Below are 23038 nucleotides of genomic sequence, written 5' to 3' on the forward strand. Positions count from 1 at the left end.
CCCACCTTTAAAGATTAATTACCTCCTTATTTAGTATGACAGAACATAATTTCCTCTGAGGCAAAGCTATTTTATAAGTAAGGAGAATGTCACATTATTGCCCTGAAGATCCAAGTCTAGCAGCAGGATGGAAATTTACTCCTTTCTTATCAAAGAAAAATATCATTTCAAAACCACTAATCTTTCCATCCTTCAGTGACAATATCCCGTCATGTTCTTCTGCTCAGAAAGTACAACCATCCCTTGAAGTCCAGTCTGTTTAGCATCTGCTTTTAATAATTACAGGGAAGACGCTGCCCAGCCTTTGCAAGATGACATCAGCCTGATAAGCAGATAGTAAAATTGTGTCCTGTATCCAGACAAGCTTCAGAACTCTGTTTCAGTCTTATCCCCTTGGTCTGTGCAGCACTTTAGTCTAGTGGCAAGGATGGAGTTGTCATTGGGTTAATGCAAAATAACATCATTGGTTCAAACAACTGCCAGTAACAACAGTAGCCTTCTTCCTTCTGCAGGACAGGACAGATTTCCTCTTTTGCATAAATCTTCCTTGCTTGCTTACTGCCAGTGTACTTAAGCAGTTCAGGCTCTTTCAGCAATTAGGCTCAAAGTGGTTAACTTATATGTGGAATATCATCAAATGAGTACAGTAATTAATATGGCATCTGTTCCTGAGAACTCTTTGATTTCCCTTCTGGTGGTAAGAGGATATGTCCTTTTTTTAAGCCACAGTAGCATTCCAGGGATGTGCCATAATATCCTTTTTCTCCATCTGGGAACACTGCATTAGATAATTTATGCTTGCACTCAGCTGGTCAGCCTTTTTTTTTTATTAGCTTATCCTAGGGGGGGGGAAAGAAAGCTTACTCTGTTTCTGGTTTTGATCCCCTTTGAACTTGTAATTAGTAAATATACTTTAACCATATTAGGAGATTAATATTATTACATTTTATTTATGAGTGTGTCTTTTTAAAGTGCTGCAGGAATTCTCCAAGCACAGAGAATGACTTTGCTTATGGCCATGCATTGATTTACAAAATGTCACCGGTAGTACATCACCCTGGGGAAGCAGATGATAAATTAAATATACCCATCCAGGTTCTGCACACAGACATCAAATTACAGCCTGCTGGCCAGGCTGCAGTGGTAGCCATTAACATATTACCATGCAAGTTGGCAGCATGCCAGCCCATCCCTGAATTCCTTCAGGGGCTTCTGGGACTCAACAAGAAGTATTTCAGTGTAAGACTGTAAGGATAAAAACGACAGTTCTCCTCGGATTTCTGTAGTGGGCCTCACCATTGGTACATATGGAAATCTTAACCCTTGCACTGATTTTCAGTGAGACATCTGCATGCTCAGAAGGAGAGTGTTGGGCCAAAAAGCTGCCCACCCTAGACAAGACTGGCTCAGGGCTCAGAATTCTTTTTTTTCCCAATTCCTTGCATTGCCAGGATCGAAGTACATTTTGGCTTTGTTGTTTTAAACGTTACTTAGAAGCAGAATTACAAATGCACAGAACTACCCTACCCCTCAAAACAGCTAAATTTGTCCATGATGAAAGGGTTGCATGGTGCTTACAGAAACCTCAGATGACAAGAAGCACGAGTGAAGCCAGTACAGCCTCTGCTCTTGGAGTCACAAGATGAGTCAGACCTTCACGGACTCATTCTTGTCCACACCCTGCCAGCTCAGAGCAACGTGACTTTGCCTGTATCTTCAGGAAAAAGCACTGTGACTGTGAAAAACTGCCATATGATGGTAGTGTGCATGCCCCCTGTTGGGGAAAGGGCATTTGGGACTCATCTAGTTGCAGCTGGATTCTTCTCTCCCCTGTTCTCCTACATTCCACATTTTGCTGGAAAGCCTGGTCAGCACCTATGAGACTGAACTGCCCTTATCCCACTCAGCACAGGCATCACAATATGAAGTTACATGGTAGCTAGAGAAACAATATGAAGGTACATGGTGGCTGGAGAAACCCCATCTGAATTGATCAAAGATTCCCCTCATCAAAGGGAAGCCCCCAGGTGACTGAGAGAAAACCACACTGGACTTTGAGGAAGGTCTTGTCCCTCCCCTTCCCTTTGTGACCATGAGCAGACAGTTTTTCTTTCCTGACAGCCTAAGAGGCAGAATATTTCCCTTTTCTCCCATCTGCATTTGTCAAGACCAAGCTGAAGTCTCCTCAGTTCACAGTTATGCATGATGCAAGTTTTCTCAAACGAGAGGATTCCCAGAGAGGATCCTGCTCTCTCCGGTCTCTGATGGTGCCAGTGTGATGTTCCTTGCACTGGCAGTTCAGTTCATCTGGGCTGGCAAAGCACATGAAGAGCAGCACTCAGCCCTGCACACAAGTCAGCAGTGTTGCAAACTTGTCAGACAACCTTGGGCTTTTCAGAGCAGGTGCACCTTTTCCATCCCTCCTCCTGATTGCTGAGTCCTTAGGCACAGCTTTGCCTCTTTGCAAGGAGCTCTTCCCACAGTAGCAGCTTTCTGTTGAAGCATAACTTTGGAAATATAATTGTCCCAAGCTCAAGAGCAGTTCTGCTCCTGCCATCGTGAGTGGATTCTCACTTTAGAGAAACAGTGGTTAGCAGAAAGGTAGACTTTTTGGGCACTCTTGCACTGGACTACCTTGCTTTCAGCTCAGCCTGTTCCATCCAGCGTGCACGGGTGAGGCTCCAGGACTGCCCTGTTGCAGGTGGCTGAGATCTACTCCATCCAGACAGCAAGACAATTAGGTGGAGGTGCTCTCCCAGTACAGGTTCAGTGATTTAAAACATCACACTGAAGACATAAGGTTTTAAGTGCAGGTCTTGGGGCTGACTGACTAGGTGGATGCCTCCTAGGCATTCCTTTCTTGACCAGCAGTTGTTTCCTACTCCTATTATCTAAAAAAAAATATTAAAATTCCATCCAAAGATACACCCTGCGGAGCCTTGCTAAATAAAATTATTTTTATATAGTCTATAGAAATAAACCTTGCCTAGAAACACAGGAATGAACAGATCTGCCTGTATGTACCAATTCTTGTTTTCTTTGAGATGGTAGTAAATAGTAATGTAAGAGATGAAAAGTTATGTTAAAAATTATCACTGCAGTCCAATGTGGAATATAATTTTGCTTGAAATTGTCAAAGGGCTCTGAGTATTTCAGACTTAGGTTACAAGACAAAACATAGATACAACTCTTACTATTAAAAAAACCCTAGACATTTGTACATTTCCATGTTAGATAAATCCCAGCAAGATTAACCTGTGTGTCTAGTGATGCACGATACCAAACTCCATTCTACTATGGAATAAAATGGTTGATTAATGAAAGTTTGTCATTGTGTGGAGATAAGAAAGTTGCCTACAGTAGTTAGAGCAAGTTTTATCAGAGGTCATCTAGGGCATTAAAATGTTTAAATAATAATAATAAATAATTATTTAGAATAGGTTCTTAAGAAGGGCTTTTTTTCTAGTGGCAATTGCAAGCACTTCCCATCATGCAAGCACAAACATAACTTTATCTTGTTCTCTCGTTTGTGCAGGAATAACAAGGCTCCACATAGTAAGTTGCTTGAAGTCTTAAGCTGCCTTTGTTTACATGAAAATTATGTCGTTGTGGTGCTAAGCTAGTGCAATGTGCCACTTCCTGGAGCTTTCCTTTGTTTGTTTTGTTTTCACTGGCTAACAGACCTTCAGGTTCTTAAACTTGCACTCTAGTTCTTCTAGAAGGAATGTGTTGCTTGGAAATGGATTGTTTTTATTTGTGTTAATTCTTGCTTTAGTAATTAATGGTGATCTCACTTTGGAGTGTATTCTGTTACTTGAATGATGACTATATTGTCTGGTTTTTGCTTAATTTTGTTTTCTGTTAACGTATTTGGTGTGATGTCATAAAAATTTCCTTTCCAAAAAATTATCTCTTCAGGAAGAGCTGCTCAGATACCTGTAATCGTAGCCTCCAGTGTCTACATGAGTCAAAACAATCCTGTAACAGGCTTCCCACTTTTAAGAGGAAAGGGATACCATGTGTCAGAGCAGCCGTTGGAGGATGTTGTAGAGGCTCTGGCAGCTTGTGGAGCACTTGTAGCTGTGCTGGTCTGATGCAAGGCACAGCCCCGTTCCCCGACTTCTGCAAATGCTGCCCAGGGCTCTTGCTGCTGCTCCCTGTAAAGAGGCTTTCCAATGGCAAACAATTTGTTTCAAGACTCAAGCAGAGCCAATTGTTCGTATAATTACTCATAATTATATAGTGAATTAATTACATCTGCTAATAGAATATTTTACGGTACGATAAAGTGAGAACTATCACTCATAGGATGGATTTTCCCCTCATACGAAACTGAAAGTTTGTCTTGAACGCTCCGTAATTGCTGACTCAAAACTATGTGTAATGCCTAACCAGTGTATGTAAGCAGCTAGGAGATTTCCTTTCTAATGATTTTTCTCATACAAAAATGTACCTTTTCACAAAAATAGGGTTTTCCAAGGGAAAACTGAAATTTTGCCCTAAAAGAAAAACCAGGTTTCTGCCAGGAAACCAGAACAGATGGAGCCCCTCTACCTGTCTGGAAGGCTTCTGCCAGTGTTGCTTTGCAAGACATAATAAGCTTGACAAGGTGCTAAGCTAGAAAAATGTACCTGCTTCTCATATGCCCAAGTAGAACACGTTAAAATTTTCTTTATTTCTACTTGTTTGAGGTCTTTATTACTTTCTGTGCAGCAGAAAATCCATTTTCTGGTCAGCTCTATTTCAGCCCTTGCTCCAGTTCTGTCAATCAGCTTCTCTGTGACACAGGTCATGCTGCTTTGCCCTTCCAAAGAGAGGTGAACAGCTGTGGCCTCCTGTGCACCATTACTGGTGGCAGCAGCATATTTCCAGGCTGAAGAGTTGAAAAAGGCAAAATGTAATACTAGTGACCCTGATGTCTCTTCTGAGGGAGCTACCCAGGCTGAACCCTTCCTGAGGGCCCATGCCTAATAATTTATCTGAATGCACTGCATCCCTGCCTGGGCCTAGTGCTGGGGTACAGGCTGATGAGATGGAGTGCTCTGTGTGCTTATGGGCAATTACTTCAGTTAAAGAGGGGGGCTAAGGGTCTGAACATGTGCTGCAGCCGTTTGTATATTTTGCCTCTTGGATTGTCTGCCAAAGTCAGTATGAATCCCTCAGATTTTCTGATGGAGGCTAAAAGGTCTGAACAAATAAATAAATTACAAAACAAATATCAACACAGAAAGAGAGCAAACACTGTCTTCCCAAAGAGGAGCCGGGAGGAAGCTCAGTCCTCAGTTCCTAGACTGAGTATGGTGGCCACTAAGAGTGGCTAATAAACTGCCTCAAAATGAAATTGTTGTGCACAGACCAAGCATGTGCCTTGCTTCAGATATCCTGGAGAAGAACCTTCCCTTAATTCGCAGCAATTTAGGATAGCACAGCAGACAAAGCAGGCCCTTAAAAGAGAAACACTATCTCAGAGATCAGACTAGAAATTGTGGCTCAAGGGTCTATGTTCAGCTTCAGTTTCACTTGCCTGTATTTGTGTAAGAGCAAAATGTGTTTGAGAAGTTCAAAATGCCCTGTGAAAACCCACAGCTGTTCCCTTCATTTAGAAGTGAAAGACAGCTCGAAATTCTAGCAGTCCTGGTTCTGCCTCTCTCAATGAGTTACAGCTGGCCAGGCACTCGAATTTCCTGTGAAAATCTCTGAACGCAGACCCACAGGGCAGCGCGGCATGAAGGGGTTGCCATGGTAACCAGTCTTTGTGTCTTGAAAAACTAACAGACTGTTTTCAGAGGAAATAACATTGAAATGTGACATTCACTGTCTTAAATAAAAACAACACTCCCTTGATGAATCAAAGTTGCAGGAGAGTCAGGAAGGTTGGGGGTTTTTGTTTGGATTTGAAAGGTTCTGAGTATGGTTTAGTCCATAGTTCTTTAGATAGGTTTTTCATTTGTAATCACTAAATCTAGCAGCTGATCTTTGAATATGTATCAACATAGCTTTTGCTTCTATTCAGAGCACGGATTCATGATCTTCACATTGATTCATTCTTCCCCATTCATACTTTTCTGGTATAAGATTTCCATGGCGTGAAGCCACAGAAATGAGTAGCATATACCACAAAGCTGTTGAAGGAAGCAGTACTATTAAAAAATCTAATTGGATCAGGCTTTACTTCATTTTGCTGAACTTAAGTCATAAAAGAATGTGTAAAGCTCTCAGTGTGGCTTGAAGGAAGGTCATAGTTGCAATGCTGGGCATGGGACAGCTCATCTGTCTGTCAGGTAGTCCTTCAACAATTAAATTTGGAACGAATATAGATGGATGTTCAACTTCTTAACATCTATTCTTTATGACAATTTCATATCTATTTTTAAGCACATATGAACAAGGCTTTACAAGAACTACCAGCAACGGGTTTTTAAGCTTCTCTGATCTCACCAGCGAAATCATACCAAATCATACTTCTCATGCTCTAGGCTTTCATTTCATTAGAAGATTGAAAACAAAAAAGATTCATGGTCACCAGTCATAAAATAGGCCTCGGAATATTACCATAGAATGATTCCTTTAATTTGCCTCTAGCTTCTGGCTGAAATATATCTGATTTATTTTTTATGAAAAATTACATTCAAACTAGATGGTCTGCTTGAAGATTTGAAACCATTTGAGTAGATTTTGGCCCCAACTCTGTCTTAAATCAACAATGTGATTGCTGAAAGGTCTGTGAGACCAACATCTTGAACAGAAAACCAAGGGTTTGGTTACTCATTCTCGTATGTACGTCTGCTAGAAAATGTTTTCAAAAATTAGTAACTGGCATGGTTAATCAATATTTACTGTAATATCATACTTCCATACTATGGGTGTTGAGCGTAGGAGAATTCTTGGTGGATTAGGGATATTTGGAAAAGAGATTTGAATGGAGAACAAAGTTAAATAAGCCTTGGCTGTTTTTCTAGAGATCATAGATTTGATTCTTTGCACAAAGAGAACTTTACGGTGATGGCTTCAGAACAGAGAACAGCTTTTGTTGAAATTCTGAAAGGAAGCGTGCCAAAAATTCACAATGAGAATGTTCATACATGGTTTCTGTGCCAGTAATTTGCTGGGTTGTGTTAAGAAGATGTGCTCTGTGAGACAGAAGATTAGATGAACTGTGACAAAGCAATAAAAAAGTGCAACGGGGTCTGTTTTTTTAAACTTTGAAAATCATGGTAACAAAAGTAGAAATTTAACTCGTAACTTTACAAAAAATGCCAATCTGATATAAGTCAAAGACAATTTAGCTAAAATGTTTAATTTTTACCAATTTTGCAAGAAATTATAGATCTCACCCATGAAAAATGACATTGGCATTGGGATGTTTGGTGAGGAACATGGATGCATATTCTGTGTGATTTACTGAATTTGAAAAAAGTTGCAAAACTAGGATTTGAAGGAGCCTTTAAACCTGTTTGGAGACAATTGATGTAAAGAGCCTTAAAAGCTCTGACCATCCTCTGTAACCCCATCAAACCATGTATTATTGTAATTTAAATGTGAGTATACAACTAACTTCCAATTTCAATATGTAAACACAAATATTTTCTTAGCTTTGTGTGTGTGTGTGTGCATCTGTTAATGTTTTAAGAGTGAAATGGAGGTTTTCTCATCCGTATTTGACAAACAGAAAGATGAAGATTTTCAGGCTGCCTACATCTGCTAACACACTGACTGTCAAAATGCCATCACATAGAATATGGCTAGGGGATCAAACATGAAGTGTTTCACAGTGCAACAGTTTAGAAAGCACGGCTCAATCCACTACTTCTCCAAAGCAGGACACCAGCATAAAATCATGAAACAACAAATAAACATGTGAAGTTTGCTTTGTGAGTTTTGAGGATTTACTGTGCTTTTGGTTTTCAGTTTGTCCTTACTAATCTGGGAGGCCCTGGTGATGCTGACTGCTTGGTTTTCTCCATCACAAGTTCAGTCAGTCCTGAAATCACCTGAGTGCAGTCTTAAAGAAATGAAATGTAAACAGAATTGTCACTTTGCGGTTTGGAGGCACTGAGCCTGCTAGATGCACAGTCAAACCAGACATGTGACATCCCTTTTTTCTTTCTATTTCAGTTTGTTGCCATTTGCCCTTTATCTTCTTCCCCAGCAACCCCCAATACACACCAAAACAGAAACAGCAAAACCTTCCTACCATTCACAGTGTGCAGCCAGGTTTAAAGACATATTGCAGTTATATTTGCTCATCATTTCATCCAAATCTTTTCATGCTCTCCAGAGCTCATATTGCTGTGCAAAGGTGGCTAGGATGAAAAGTCTCACTGTTTTTTCTTTGACAACCTGTACAAAACATTACAAATCAGGGAGTTGCTTTTTACTCACTGGGATATTTTTTGTTTCATTTCAGCTCTATAATGGGCCTGATGTACAATCCAACCTCATAGGCACTTTCTGTGGACAGTCTCTTCCACTGGCAGGGAACACTACGGGGACAAGCCTTCATGTGGTGTTTTATTCTGATGGATTGAATGCTAGAAGTGGATTCCAGATGCTGTGGCATGTTAATGGTAAGTTAACCAGGTTTCCTCTGAGAAGGGGTGCTTCTTTCTTCCCTGTGTGTGTAATGGAGTCCCAGCTTATGCCTCCCTATGTCAGCTAGGTAGAAATAACCCATTGCAGTGCTGAAAACATAGCATTTCCTTGTAATTCCTCAAATATTTTCCAAGTGGATTCACATGCACACATTTGAGGATCATCTGGTGAGAGGCTTTGAGCTGTTAGTGAAAAATGCTTGAATTTGCAGGAGTAGTCACAGAAGAGGAGGACATCTGCAGAATTTTTCTACTGAACAGGAGATATACGCTATTAAGGGGAGCTGTGGGTGACTTGGGCTTTCTAGTGGGAAACACTCAGCCCTCAGTTTTCCCATTCCTATAAACTTGTGTTTTCTGTGCAGGCTTCTCTCAGGTTTTCTTTAGTGGAGCTTGTTTTGTTGAGTAGCATGGGTTCTCTTGTTCTTACATGTCACGAAGGCTGTCACAGGCCTCATTAAATAGGCAAGCATGCATGCCAGTTATAAACAAATCTGTTAATGAATGTACAACTGCAAACTGTGTTTGCAATTTCTTCATAAGGGAGACTACAAATGCAACTTTTTCACTCTGCTTATTTAACAGCAATATTGGGCTGTAACAAGATTAAATTGTGTGCTATTGTATGTGCCATCAAAGAGGATCCAACCTTGAAAATAATTAAATCACCACAGTTGCCCCTGTCTGTGTAATCAGTTCACACCATTCAGCTTTGACAGCATTGTAAAGCAGCTGAAATTGGCTGCAGAGGCCCCAGTGTGGGTTGCTGAGGTGTGTGGCAATGCTGTACATTGTTTGAATAGGAGATCCTCTACGCTACCACAGACTGCTGGCATCTGGGGGCTCCCAAAGGGCTCTTGTTGACTAGACAGTGGTGTTTTGCATTCAGTGGAAGTCAAGGAGCATTTCTGGGAGGGACATCTGTGGGAGGAGTGAGATGTGTGTCAGGAGCCAGCAGGGAAACTGTTGCAGCACAAAGGTACACTCTTGTGCTTTGAGATGATGTCATTCTGGGACTTCACAAAAGAAGAAAAAGTGGAGACTTTTATGCACAGCCAGATGACATCAGCTCCATGCAGTAGCCATGGTGCTGGATGAACTTGCTTTTCTAAAGCTGTCAAAGCTTTCCAGAATCTGCCTGTGTGGCAAGCACTCTTGTACTTCCCTTCCACGTCTCCCTCCAAATATTTCCCAGACTCTCCAGCCATCTCCCACCCCCTGGCACTCCTTTTCTGCACTGACACGTTCATTTCTCTGTCAGACATCACTGCCTCTCTGTTAATTCCTGAACACTAAACTGCAGCTTAATGCTGTACAGTCCTCAGGCTGCTAACGTGGAGCTGTGGGTTCAGATAGGTCTGGCACCTGGGGAATGTTCTTCATGCCTCCATATATTACAGCTGCAACTCATGACAGCCTTTAATATGAGTGCAAGTTCCTTCAGAGCTGACCTTTATTTCATGCAACCACTTTGTTTTTTTTTCAAATGGTGTCATGCACAAATAGGGATATTCCTCTTACCCTTGGTGGCTATATTGTCTGGTCATATTTACCATTTGCCTAGACTGAATAAAATTAGATGTGTTCCTCTGGTTGGGGGTGCTATATTTGCTTCTGGCTTCTGAAATCTTTCAGACACACACAAAAAAGATTATTGTGAAAAGTTTCCTTGTTTGAGGAACTTGTCAGGGGATTCAGCCTTTGAATTGGGTATCTTGGGATGAAGCATTCAGTCCCCTCTTCTCTGAAAGCAAATTCCCAAGAGAATCTAAACCTGGATCTGGTAATACCTCACCTGACAAGAAAGAAACAAGGCTATGTGTATTGCTGAGACAAGAGCTTTTACTTCTGCTCAGGTGACAAATGCATGATTTAGAGTTCAAGCTGCTGTGAACTATTTCTCAGGCTGTCCATGTACTCCTTAACTGGCAGTTGTGAAGCATCTGTAAGATATATATCAAGGACATACATAGAATCATAGAATGGTTAAGGTTGGAATGGGTGATAAAGATCATCAGGTTCTACCCCCCCTGCCATGAGCAGAGACACCTCACACTAGACCTGGCTGCATAAGACCTCATCCAACCTGGCGTTAAACACCTCCAGGGAGGGGGCTTCCACAGTGTCCCTGGGCAACCAATTCCAGCACCTTACTACCCTTCTGGTGAAGAATTTCTACCTGATGTCTAACCTAAATCTCCCCTCTTTCAGTTGGAAACCATTACCCCTTGTCCTATCACTGCGCTTTCTGATGAAAAGCCCCTCCCCAGCTCTCCTGTAGCCTTCAGGTACTGGAAGACCACTATAAAGTCTCCCCAGAGCCTTCTCTTCTCCAGGCTGAACAACCCCAACTCTCTCAGCCTGTCTTTGTAGGAGAGGTGCTGTAGCCCTTTGATCATCTTCATGGCCCCTCTCTGGACCCTCTCCAACAGCTTCATGTCTTTCCTGTGCTGAGGGCTCCAGAGCTGGACACAGTACTCCAGGTGGAGTCTCACCAGAGCACAGGGGCAGAATCACCTCCCTGGCCCTGCTGGCCACATTTCTTTTGATGCAGCCCAGGATGTAGTTGCTCTCTGGGCTCCAGCACACACTGGCACACATGTTGAGCTTCTCATCTGCTACCACCCCCAAGTCCTTCTACTTAGGACTACTCTCTATCCGTTCTCCCCCCAGCCTGTATTTGTGCCTGGAGTTGTGCCAACACTGTTCCATCAATGTGTGAGAGCTAGAAAATGGCTTTTGAGAGCTAGAAAATGACACGCTTTTTTCCCCCCCCCCCTTTTTTTTTTGGATATTGAACACTGACATCTGTTACGGGAACTATGACCATTCAGTATCTCAGAGGATCCAGCTCCTTTTTACATGCCTTTATGTCTCAGGGTTCGAGTAGTCTATCCATTTTACTTGTTTCAGAGTGGAACACAAAGCAATAATAATCAAAGCTACAGAACTGATTAGCAAATCAGAAAGAAGAAAAAAAAAAAAGCTGGCAGTTTCTCACTTGAAGTTTCACTCTGTTGCATAAAACCTCATCAAAAAAGTTATCCCGCTTGCTCCATTGGACAATTTTCTATGAACTAAACAAACTCAAGAGAGCAAAAGGTTTCAGAATCAAATCCAAGTTATGCATCATGCAAGTATTAGTGTAGTACAGGTAAATGTTCGTACAACATGCTTCTAGCAGCTCGAGTCAGTTGTTTACTGAAAAATTTTACCATGAGCAAAACAAATGTAATAGCTCTGAATCCTTTAATTTCCGTAACTCTGATTTTACAGGAGCAGTTCCAGTTCACTTTAAACTCGGATTTTTCTAGCATGTGGCTAAAACATACCCATGGATAAATTTGAAAATCTTGCAAATAGTAGAGGTTTCCACAGATTACTGCTTCTCTATTCAGCTATAATTACTTATGAAACAGGGGTTTTTCTTTGGTAAATGAACACAATCTGGTAACCAGTCAGGCAGTAACACGGAAAGGTCTGTAGATCATCCCTTGCACAATCTTCAATGACTACTTAGATTTTAGCTAGAGGAAAGAAAATACATCAAATACACATTTCCTGAGCTTTCTATTTGTTGTCAGATTTCCTAGCAACTAACACCATGTTAGCTAGTTGTTTTAAGCATTTTTCAAGGGAATTCCAGGACCTTTACTCTACTAAAAGAGTATCTCCCCTCCCTTTTCTTTCTCAGTATAACTGCAGGGCTGAAGTTTCCAAAATAACTGCAAGGAGGTATGCACAAACTGAGCATATGCTGTCTGCAGTTGAGTACAGTAAACTTTTCCACAGTGCAGCTGTTTGTATATCTGTCCACATGCAGCAAGACCATATATTTCTGTACTGAGAAAAACTTTCAAAGTTGTTTTACTAGGAATAGAATGGTTTCAGATTATTCACTATTATTTAACTGAGAGCTGAAGACACGCAGCAATTTATAGGTTCTGTTCCCACATTTCTGTTTACCCCTAAAGACCAAATCTTTTTTACCTAGTTGCCAAAACCAGCACAAATTCCATTGATCGGAATAAAAGCAAATTCAAATCTGATGTTTGCAGACAAATGTAAACACTGGGAGAAGTCTTGTATTCATTTAATGGTGATGCCAGAAATGGAAGAACTTTAATTAGCTGAGATGATTACATCATTTCCTATTTCAATATCTTAATGAAGTAGTCAGGCTACTTGAGTGTGGACATAACATTCCAGGTTAAATAAAAATGTATTTCTTAGCTTGCTCAAAAAATAGAAAAAGGATACAGTACAGATAAGTGCATGCTTCAAAAAAAAGCCCCAGGACTAGCATTCCTCCTGAAGTTTCCCATTTAGATCCATACATATATAAACATATATTCAAATATCTATATAAATAAATATGCATTTACATCTTCAGTCTTAACACAATTAATATGAATGTAATTTGTCTGTATGTTTTCTGATTATTTTAAATATTTACCAAGGCAGATTTTCAATGCCTAGTATAAGCATCTTAAGGCAGGGAATCTGTCTTCATAGGTAGTGCATATATAGTATGAAAAATGCTAGCAGTTTACGGTTTTATTGTTGGCTTCTATCTGTGATCCAATCAAAGAAAGGGATAATGCTTCAAGAATTTTGTGGCTAATGAAAATGGGTAAGACACTGAATAAATCAGGGATCAAATTCTAAATTCACCTTCTTAAAATATTGAGGAAAAAAATGTTGTGAATAGTGAAGACCCATAGTGCTCCAGGAACTGAGGTATAAGTTGCAAAGTCTGTGAATCAAAGTTTGCTTCTCATTTTGTAACAGGATCCTGCAACACTTTTTTATTTATTTATTTGTTTGTTTGTTTTTAAATTCTAAGTCTGAGCAAATCTTTTGCTACAACTTCTGTATGCATTTCAAAACATTCATGAGTTTTTGTCATTTTAGTGTTCCACAGATACAACATCCTAGTTTAAAGGCAGAAATATTTGGTTTAATCTGTAAAAATAATTTCTGTAAATATTTTGTTAAAATCATTTAACATCTATATATTTTTTTAAAAGCACGGCAGAACTGATTCTTACGTCATCCATATAAAAGCAGTAATGTAATAGATAGACTTCCTGCCAGTTGGCCAGAAAGGTCAGTTATTATATTTCTACTCTGACATGGAGACTTATGCTTGCATATGCAGATCAGTCAAAATAGCTCAGATGTGCAGTTCACATAATTGCAAAGACCGGTGAGTCCTTTTTTCAGCTACTAGTACTAGAATATTTAGGCATAAGCTCAAGCAATTTCTGATCTGTTTGCAAACAATTAATACCTGATTGGCAACATGAGTTCAGCATGTTCATTTTAAGAAATTAATTACAGAGGTCTAGGCTTTACCTCTGGTTTACTGGAACACTCAGGGAGAATCAATTCACTTCTAACAAAAAGCCTTTTCTAGGAACATTTGTAGTCGGGAGAAAAGAAATGTCTCATTAACAGCACTCTGACATTTTTATTCATGTACTTCACAAACCTCATCCAGAGAATATCGATTGCGCTCAGAGAAAATACAAACCACTCTGGTGAGGGAGCATGTGTAATCTGAATGCTACCTGCAAGGGTTGCATAGAAAGAAAGGTCTGTGCCTCAAAAAGCTTTCCACTCATCTGAGCCATTTCGGGTTTAAATAAAAAACATGTCTTTGTGGCTATCAGGAAACTCTTAGTAGGAGAAGCTGAGTCATAACTGCCTGTTTAGTTTTAAAATGTTCCCAGCTTTCTTCAGGCTGAGATAAATAGCAATTGGCTTTGTTCTCGCTTTCTGAAACTCCCCTGCCTCCCCTTTCCCACCCCTCAGGAGCCAAGCCATCAAGTCTGTTTGTTGAGAAATCCTTCTGTTTCCCGAGCTGGCAGAAACAGCAGCCTTCCCCTCCTCAAGTCTGTCCTCAGTGTCCGTGTCATTCCCGCTGCTGAGGGAAAAGAAAGAGAGTAACTAGCCCTGCAGATTCAGATGTAAGGCTTTCCCACTGCTGACATTTTTATTTGATTAGGTTTTTTTTCCCCCTCTAGTTCTAAAACCACAACGACCTGGTTTCTCTTGAGGGAAACTAGGTCATCTTCTGATGGCACTGGGGGGAAAAAAAAAAAAAGGGTGGTGGGTTCCACTGAAACTTTCTTCCTCTCTGTGTCTCTGCTGAAATGTTCATGGATATTAAAGTGTCAGGGGCGGGAATTGGTAGAAGTAAGAGCGTTACCTTTTTCTGTTTCTCTCTCTAGAGGTACTGTAGGCAGGATTTTCCAAATATGCTTAAATGCTTCTTTTACTCTTTGATTGAGACGTTCAGTAGTTTGACAATGTAGTTTTGTGGCTGTAGGATGAAGCACTTCAGAGTGAAGCAATGTGTGCAGCAAGGTGGGGAAAAAAGGGAGAAATGCTTCTGGGTCTTAGCACCCACCCTTCAATAACTCTAAGTCTGTCACAGAAAGTGCTGAGGAAAGGATTTGCATTTAATTGAAGATAGCTCCCCGAATTAGGGAGCTAATAGCTCCTTCAATTGATTTATAGCTCCCCAAAGAAAAAAAAAGAAGTGTTAAGCAGAGCAGTGGCCAAAGACACCGTGTTCAAGTTGCAAATTATGCATAGACTTAGTAGAGATTAGGGGAGTTTTACATACCCATATGGATTATTTGAGCAGGTCTGAGAGATTGTTTGTTTGGTTTATGTTATGAAATATCTCCTGTAACTAAAAGTTCTGATATAGATGCTATTTATCACTTCTGAGATACCACGGTATGTGCCTCTGGGAATGTAATGCTCATTGTTTACTAGATGGTTTTGTTAAATATTTGGAGGTTTTTTTGCTATGTGACAGAACCTTCCCTCTGGAGATGAAACCAAAGATATTGATGTAGTGTAAGCTTTACTTACAAAGCTTGAGTGGCCCCATAAAAGATGTGTAAGCAAAAGATTAGCTAAAAGATTAGACTAAATGAAGCACCCGGGGGCTTATAATGTAGAGAGGAAAAAGAACACTGCAGAGCAGCAGAGAGACACACATAAAATCAGTTCAAACACAAAATTCCCTTGCTTTCTGTGTGCAACAGATACACAGACATCCTACTGGCTCCTACAAGGTGAGGCTTCACCATGAATGTAGCTTTTCTAAATCTGCCCTGACGTTGGGAAGGGCTGCTCTGCCTTCCCACCCTGCTGACACCTGCACCCAGAGGCTTGATCAGTGAGAGCATGTTCCCAGGAACTCAACAAGAAGAGGAAAGTGCCACATCTCCATAAAGTAATGATAAAACTGCAGTCTCAGGTGCTCAGCTGCTTTGTACTGTCAAATCAGGGCCTGTCTTTGATTCATATTTTGCTTTTTTTTTTTTTTTAATCTAGTTCATAATATGCAAGAAATTAGTCACCAAAGGGGCTGGGGAGTGAATTTAGGACAATAATTTCTTATTTGAAAAGAAAGTGCATAACTTTTCAAACATGGCATGTCTTGCAATTGCACAGTTACAATTGAATAAAAAAGGACATTAAAGCCACCAAATGTCAGAAAGCCAGTTTATCCGCTGTGACTTGGCAACTTGTAATCATGCTCAGTGAGCTGAGGGAAATTGCATTGTCTTTAATTTTATGATTTCTAAAGCAGCGGGAAATGGCATTTTTACAACAATAGGAAGCCCTCTCCATACTTAGCTTGTGTATTAGCTGAGGTCAGTAACAGCTGAGAATGGATCTGATTAGCTTTCTAGAACTGATCAAAGTTAGAGGCCAATACAGTGTTACTTTTTTTGCTCTGTGTCTCAGTTTCAGCTGTCAAAGCCAATGTTGAGGTATGGTGAGAAACATGCCAAAACAGGAGGTGACATGCTGACTGCATGGGCAGTGTCAGCAGATCCATCCTGACATTCTTGAGTTTCTCTTCCCTCCTAGGCCTTGGTTCCCTGTGATAGCGCCAACCCTCAAGCCCAGCGTACACATTGGTGCATGAATGGGTGCTAATGCCTGTCCTCGTTGCAGAGCTGTTGGTGAGTTTTTATGGAGACCCTTGCTTATGGCATGCTTTGCTGTGTTTTCAGGTTGTGGAGGAGAACTCTATGGTCCTTCAGGTACATTCCAGAGTCCTGGCTACCCCGACAGGTACCCAAGCAATAGGGAATGCATCTGGTACATTCGCACAGCGCCTGGTAGCAACATTGAACTCACCATTCACGAATTTGACATTGAATATCACCCAAACTGCAACTATGATGTTTTGGAGGTAAGAGTATTTGATTTACTCCTCAAAAATAGACAAGTTACTTTTTTTTTTTTTTTTTTTTTCCCTCTAGAGCAGATAATCCCAAAAACTGCAGGAGCAGAACAAACAATTCTACTGGAATATCCTATTTCTGCTGTGTTTACAGTTATGTTCCACAAATGTTGTCATAGAAGTCACAATGCTCTTCATATTTTTTGCATTTATGCTTTTGGCGTCTGCAAAACTTTGAAAAACTCAGTGTTATAATGTCCACCTTTTACAAAGAACTAACTGTAGCGTGCTGAGATAACATTTCCTGATACAAAGGAATATAATGGATCCCTGTGGGAATAACTAAGGTGAGACCTTGTGTAGAACTTTCCAGGAAAGTGGGGAGGTTTATAACGCTGAGAGTTGAAAACTATGGCAAATCATTTTACTCAGATAACAAAAGAGTAAAAGAAGAGGCAGAGGCTTAGTCAGCTTAGGGTGGTGTAACAAGGAGAAAAGAGACCTCCCTAAGGGTTTACTGACCTTGCTGACTGTAAGACTGGATGGTCCTGTTACAAATTACATCTTTGGGTTCATAGAATCATAGAATCCTAGGGGTTGGAAGGGACCTCGAAAGATCATCTAGTCCAACCCCCCTGCCAGAGCAGGGTCACCTAGAGCACATCACACAGGAACTCATCCAGGTGGGTTTTGAATGTCTCCAGTGAAGGAGACTCCACAACCTCCCTGGGCAGTCTGTTCCAGTGCTCTGTCACTCTTACAGTAAAAATTTTTTTTCGGATATTCACCTTGAACCTCCTATGCTCCAATTTGCACCCATTACCCCTTGTCCTATCACTGGTCATCACTGAGAAAAGCCTAACTCCATCTCCCTGACACTCACCCCTTACATATTTGTAAACATTGATGAGGTCACCCCTCAGTCTCCTTTTCTTCAAGCTAAAGAGACCCAGCTCCCTCAGCCTTTCCTCATAAGGGAGATGTTCCACTCCCTTAATCATCTTTGTAGCTCTGCGCTGGACTCTTTCGAGCAGTTCCCTGTCCTTCTTGAACTGAGGGGCCCAGAACTGGACACCATACTCCAGATGTGGCCTCACCAATGCAGAATAGAGGGGGAGGAGAACCTCTCTTGACCGACTAACCACACCCTTTCTAATGCAATGTTGGGAACAAGCCAGGTGATCAATCCTAACTAACGTATTTTTACTGACTTCCAGTGCAGGAAAAAGAGATAGGAAATAATTTCAGGAATAAATTCTTTAGAAGTATAGACTTTCTAGATCGCTCGCAGTAGAGACATTTGACATCAGGTAATGGAGGTACAGTTGTTGGGTTTTTCACTGTTAATACATGGGTGACATTTGAATGTTTTTATAATGAACCTAAAAGACTGAGTATGAGACCCTGAACCATTCTGCTGGGGTCTTTCTTCTACTTTTCTTCGGGATAAAATGATGTGTGACTAGCATACACTTAGCTTTCTGTCTGGTATCTACACATTCTCTCTGCTGCTTATTCTCACTTTTGTAGCTTTTATTTCTCCAGCCTATGATCCTTAGTGCACACTCATCAGCAATATTCCTGGAAGACTTAATCCACATCCCAAATAAGGTCTTCAATATACAGTTGCCAGAGAGTTGCTTGCTAAGGGTTTGTATGAGTAGAAAAGACCTATAACTTAACTCCAGCTTTCTGGCTTGTAAACGGGCTTCCCTAGTTTAGCAATGAAGTGCAAGTCTTGAACAAAAGGATGCTATGCTTTGAGTATTCTGTTGACTTTGGGACTTCTGTAGGACCTGAGTGTAAGGAAGTTGTTCCATGGGTTCTCTATCTGTAGCGTTGGCAAATATGACTTCATGTCACCTTGCTGAAACCAGTGCCTGTGAGTAGGTGACTGGTATTGGTTGGTTTGGGTATTGATAAAGCCTGTTGTCTTGCAGCTTCATTGTTGTTTGTGCCTAAAATGACTAGAATTAAGCTAATCTTCCTGTAAAGTTCAGTTATGCCTCTGCTACCCAGAGGAATCCATTAAACAGCTCCAAAATCTAAGTCTCCTGTGGTTAACCATTTCTTGAATAGTGCAAGAACAATGCCTATAATTGCAAGTGGTCATCCAGGAGCTATCACGATAGATAGATGGTCAGAGTACAGATAGTTGGCAACCATTGCTTGACCACTTTTTGACTAGTGGTGGAGCTGGCCTAAAAACAATTAGTGTGTTGTCAGACACAAATTGCTTTAAAAAGTTGTTTAAAAGGATCCTACAGCTTGATTTTCTGTGTCCCTGAGCAAGGTATTCACCACAGGTTTGGGGTTTTCTTTCTTTACAAAGTTATTTGCTATGCTTTACTTCTTTCCAGCCTTACTCATTCATCAGCACAGATTCCCACCTTGCTGCTTGAAGTTCTCTGCTTTCTCTTTCTCTGAACTGGCATTCCTCTGAGTTACTCCTGACCTTGGCTCATCCAGTTCCCAATACCTGTCTCTGATCTGCTGAAAGATAATGTAATATAAATCAACTTATTGGCTCAGGTTTTAGTGCAAGATCAAAGGTTCTGCCTGGCAGTGAACAACTTCTCTTGCCAAACTGCAGGCATTTGATAGAGCTTTATGCACCTTGCCACATAAGCATTTTCTTTCTTTTTTTATAAAATTACACATTCACAGCATGATTTATATCATCTGCACAGAACAAATGGTGACTCGGATTTAGTGGGGGAAAAGAAGAATGTGGTTAACCATTTTCAGGAGTTGCTTTGTCTTGTAATCTTCTTTTCTGTAGTTGTCTATGTATATCCAGGCTGAACACACAAAAATTGGAAAATATGTTCCTGGCGTGCTATTGACACAGTGTGTTTCAGTGATCACTAAGATTCCAAACTTGTTTCACATTATCTTCCCAAGTGTACCCTATCTACCAGCTTTTATGGTTTTGAAGTCTGCTTTTTCATATAGTTATTTTACTGATTGCACTTTTTCCTTATCTCTGAGTAGTGACTTCTACCACTTCTAGCTTTTCTTTCAAGCCAAATAACTTTCCAGTTTTAATGGGAAGTCAAAATCAGTACTAAAGTAGCCTTGCTGTCCCTCCCCATCCCATTAACTCTCTCTACTCTCTGAAATAACCAGCTGTCTTTAGAACATTGCAGTAAGTTGTGTTCTTTTCTGTTACTTTTCCGAAACATATTACCTTGTAATAAAAATTCCAAAGTAATCACAAAACTTGTTTACCTGGAAGCATTTAGTTTTTGCTTAGAAACACCCTCACCCCTTTAACCTGGAAGAGAATTGTAGGAAAATTCAGAGAGATATTGCTTGTCTCAGCACCTTTGCTGCTAACTTAATTTTTGTCCCATAGTTTCTTAAATATTTCTTTCTTGAAGAATTTTCGGAAGCATATGTGTTCTTGTAAAATGGAGCAACTATCTCCCTTTCCTTTCCTTCGACACTTGCCACCTAAAGAAGCTGTCCTTTGCAAGACAGTGTCTCAGTCCTGCCATACGTTTACCAAGACTGTGCAATAGTTACTAAAAAATGTTGTGTGTCAAGTTCTCCCCATGGCTCTGCATACTCAACTTTTTGACACATTCTCTTTTAGCCGTCCTCTACTTTGTTTCTTTTAAGATAATTTTGAATCCTGTCTTGCCCTATTCCTCATCAGATTCCATTCCTTTTACAAAAAATAGAAGCAAATTTTATGTTGTTCTTAAAGGTGTTTTCTGGAAATGTTCCATGTAAATAGAAGCCATCATTTTGGACAAAATGAAAGAGTTAAAAAATATTTTTAAAATGGCTTCTTTTGAAAAGACATGCATAGAGAAAAATGACCATACCTGCTTTATTAAATGATGACATATTTTCATTGACATGGACCAGATTGTTGTAAACTGTAAATATGTTCTGCCACAGAAACATGGAGCTCTGAGATGAATAGGAAGGAACCTTGTCAGTCTATTGCCCTTCCAAGTCTTTAATAAAAGCTCTGCTCTTCTCTTTTAAATATAAAGAAACACCAAGTATTACCAGAATTCTTAATTCTCTGTCAAAGCCAAACTCTCTCTTTGCTGGCAGTTATATTTAAGCAGGGATCAGTTTTATTCCCAGAAAATCTGTGTCATGAGGGTGACCAACCACATAAAAACAGCTTTCTGTTGCTCATAACTCTGGAATGCTGACTGTTAACAATAAATGGAGCTAACGGGGCAGAAGCAAATGATAAGAACAGATTAAAACCATGGGCTTTATGGCAGTGTCCTGCATCCCCGCTATGCCATCCAACATCATTTTATCTCTGGATCAGGTGCTCTGATCAGACTAAATGTTTTTATTTTTATCTGTTTGCAGCTCAGACATCCTGTGATTCTTTGTGAACCGCACCCTGAGATTCATTCTTTCCATCCATTCTCTTTTCCCTCTTCTTTTTTTAATGTGGTAACTATTGGTTTTCCTCTTTCTAGCCAAAAGTAACATTTTATTGTTTTTTGTCATGGAAACACACTAACTTGTTTTTGTTCCAGCCCTTGTGAAAGCATCTGATTAATTTAACTGGCATAAAGGAGAAAAAAAAATTCACTCCCAACTGTAAAGAGCATGCCTTTGACTGTGCTTTTCATTTTGAAACTGTGCAGAAGGCCATTGTTGAACAGTTAGCAATGTAAAGGAGATCCACAAACCTCATACTTCCATCAGTATTTTTTCCCCATCCTTAATTCTCTTCTAACAGGTCAACCGTAAGTGTTCAGCTTGGGGCAAGTTAATTTCTGAGGTAATGCTACAGAAACCAGCAGGGTTTGTCAGAGCTGGGTTTGGTCCCTTAGCCCATGGTGTGCAGATGGCTCCAAGGGAGCACCAGGGATGATACGAGAGACTGGTCCATGATGCTTATTATATGCATATTAGAAACTCCTGCTGTGTCCTCTGCCACATAACTTCTCTGGGCTGGTTTAGATGATTAAGAACATGTGTCCCTGCTAGATCTCATGCTGTGGCTGTGACTCAGGGAATATACCACAAACACATTTTTAAATTCACATTTTGAACAGACTTCTGACAAATGCAGCTGTCATTTGGCTTCACAAGCAACCAAGCAGTAAGATTTTTCTGAAGACATTGAGCTTCCAGCAGACAAACATGCTTCTTCCCCAGACTGTTACTGCTTCATTACAGATTTTTAATCTGAGCTGTGATTTCATCCATTCTGATTTCTCTTGAATGCCTTGAGATGATAGACTGGACGGAGGAACCATTGTCCATTCAGGTCATGCAGCCTCCCTGCAGAAAGCAAAAAAGTGCTGTCTCAGGCAGAAATGAAATGTTTAAGTTATTAAAGCCTGTGCAATCAGCCACTAAACCAAAACACAGTCTTCTGAACATCTATCAGACTACGAGTTTGCAAAAAATAATTCCTTGTTTCTTCTGGGGATGCACACTTCACCCTGAGGGCTCACATTACCCTAGAGTCACTGAATATTTTTTTCCAGTTACAAAAGTTATTTCCCTTATACCTCTAATGGCAAAACAGTGTCAGGTACTGTGAGCAGTTAGTGAGCACATGATTGATCTAATTAGGTAGTGATGCACTTAGTCCTGGAGGTGGTGGGACTAGCTCAGCTATTTGTAAGATTTGCTCACATATTTATCTTAGACAGAAACCAAACGTCTTCTGAAGTTAAAAAACATCCAGCAGAGTTTATTAAAATACTGTTTCCTCTCATCTAGAAGATCAAAGACAAAAGGGCCATATAGAAGGTTGGTTCTTTTAGTACTGTCATTTTCTGACAGAGATTCATGGCTTACTTTTTTTGACCTTTTTATGTTTACCAGACTAATAAAATATTGGAGCAGACTTGAGAAAGGAGACTTGGTGGAAAAATCCTAGTTTTGTTGCCCTGTCTTCCTATTCCCTGGTTTTGGTGTTAGAACTTTTCATTTTCTAGTTTAGGTTTAGGATTTATACAGGATATATGATAATACAATGAGAATCTATCTGTTGCTAGTTCAATTTCTGAAAGACAATAAATCACTCTTATTTGGTGTATCTCTTTAACACTTTTCATATTTGAGGTGACTGTCAAGATGACTTTTGTAGCTGCTGCCCTACCTGAGACATAACAATGAAAGGTGGGAGACCCTTAATATCTCTGAGCAACCTGATTGAGTTGAAAATGTCCCTGCTTACTGCAGGGGGGCTGGACTTGATCTTTAAAGTTTCTTCCAACACAAACTATTC

The 23038-nt window shown here is 40.4% G+C and overlaps 1 protein-coding gene across 1 annotated transcript in view; it reads left to right on the forward strand.

The window, feature by feature from the left end:
- Nucleotides 1-23038, forward strand: part of CUBN (cubilin (intrinsic factor-cobalamin receptor)) — a 138781-nt gene that overhangs the window by 44376 nt on the left and 71367 nt on the right. The window contains exons 28-29 of the mRNA XM_010003609.1: nt 8408-8567; nt 16637-16818. Coding sequence (XP_010001911.1) covers nt 8408-8567; nt 16637-16818 — 342 coding nt within the window. The remainder of the gene's footprint in view (nt 1-8407; nt 8568-16636; nt 16819-23038) is intronic.

This window comes from Chaetura pelagica, unplaced genomic scaffold (assembly GCF_000747805.2).
Source record: "Chaetura pelagica isolate M959 unplaced genomic scaffold, ChaPel_1.0 scaffold418, whole genome shotgun sequence".
In the NCBI taxonomy this organism is placed as follows: domain Eukaryota; kingdom Metazoa; phylum Chordata; class Aves; order Apodiformes; family Apodidae; genus Chaetura; species Chaetura pelagica.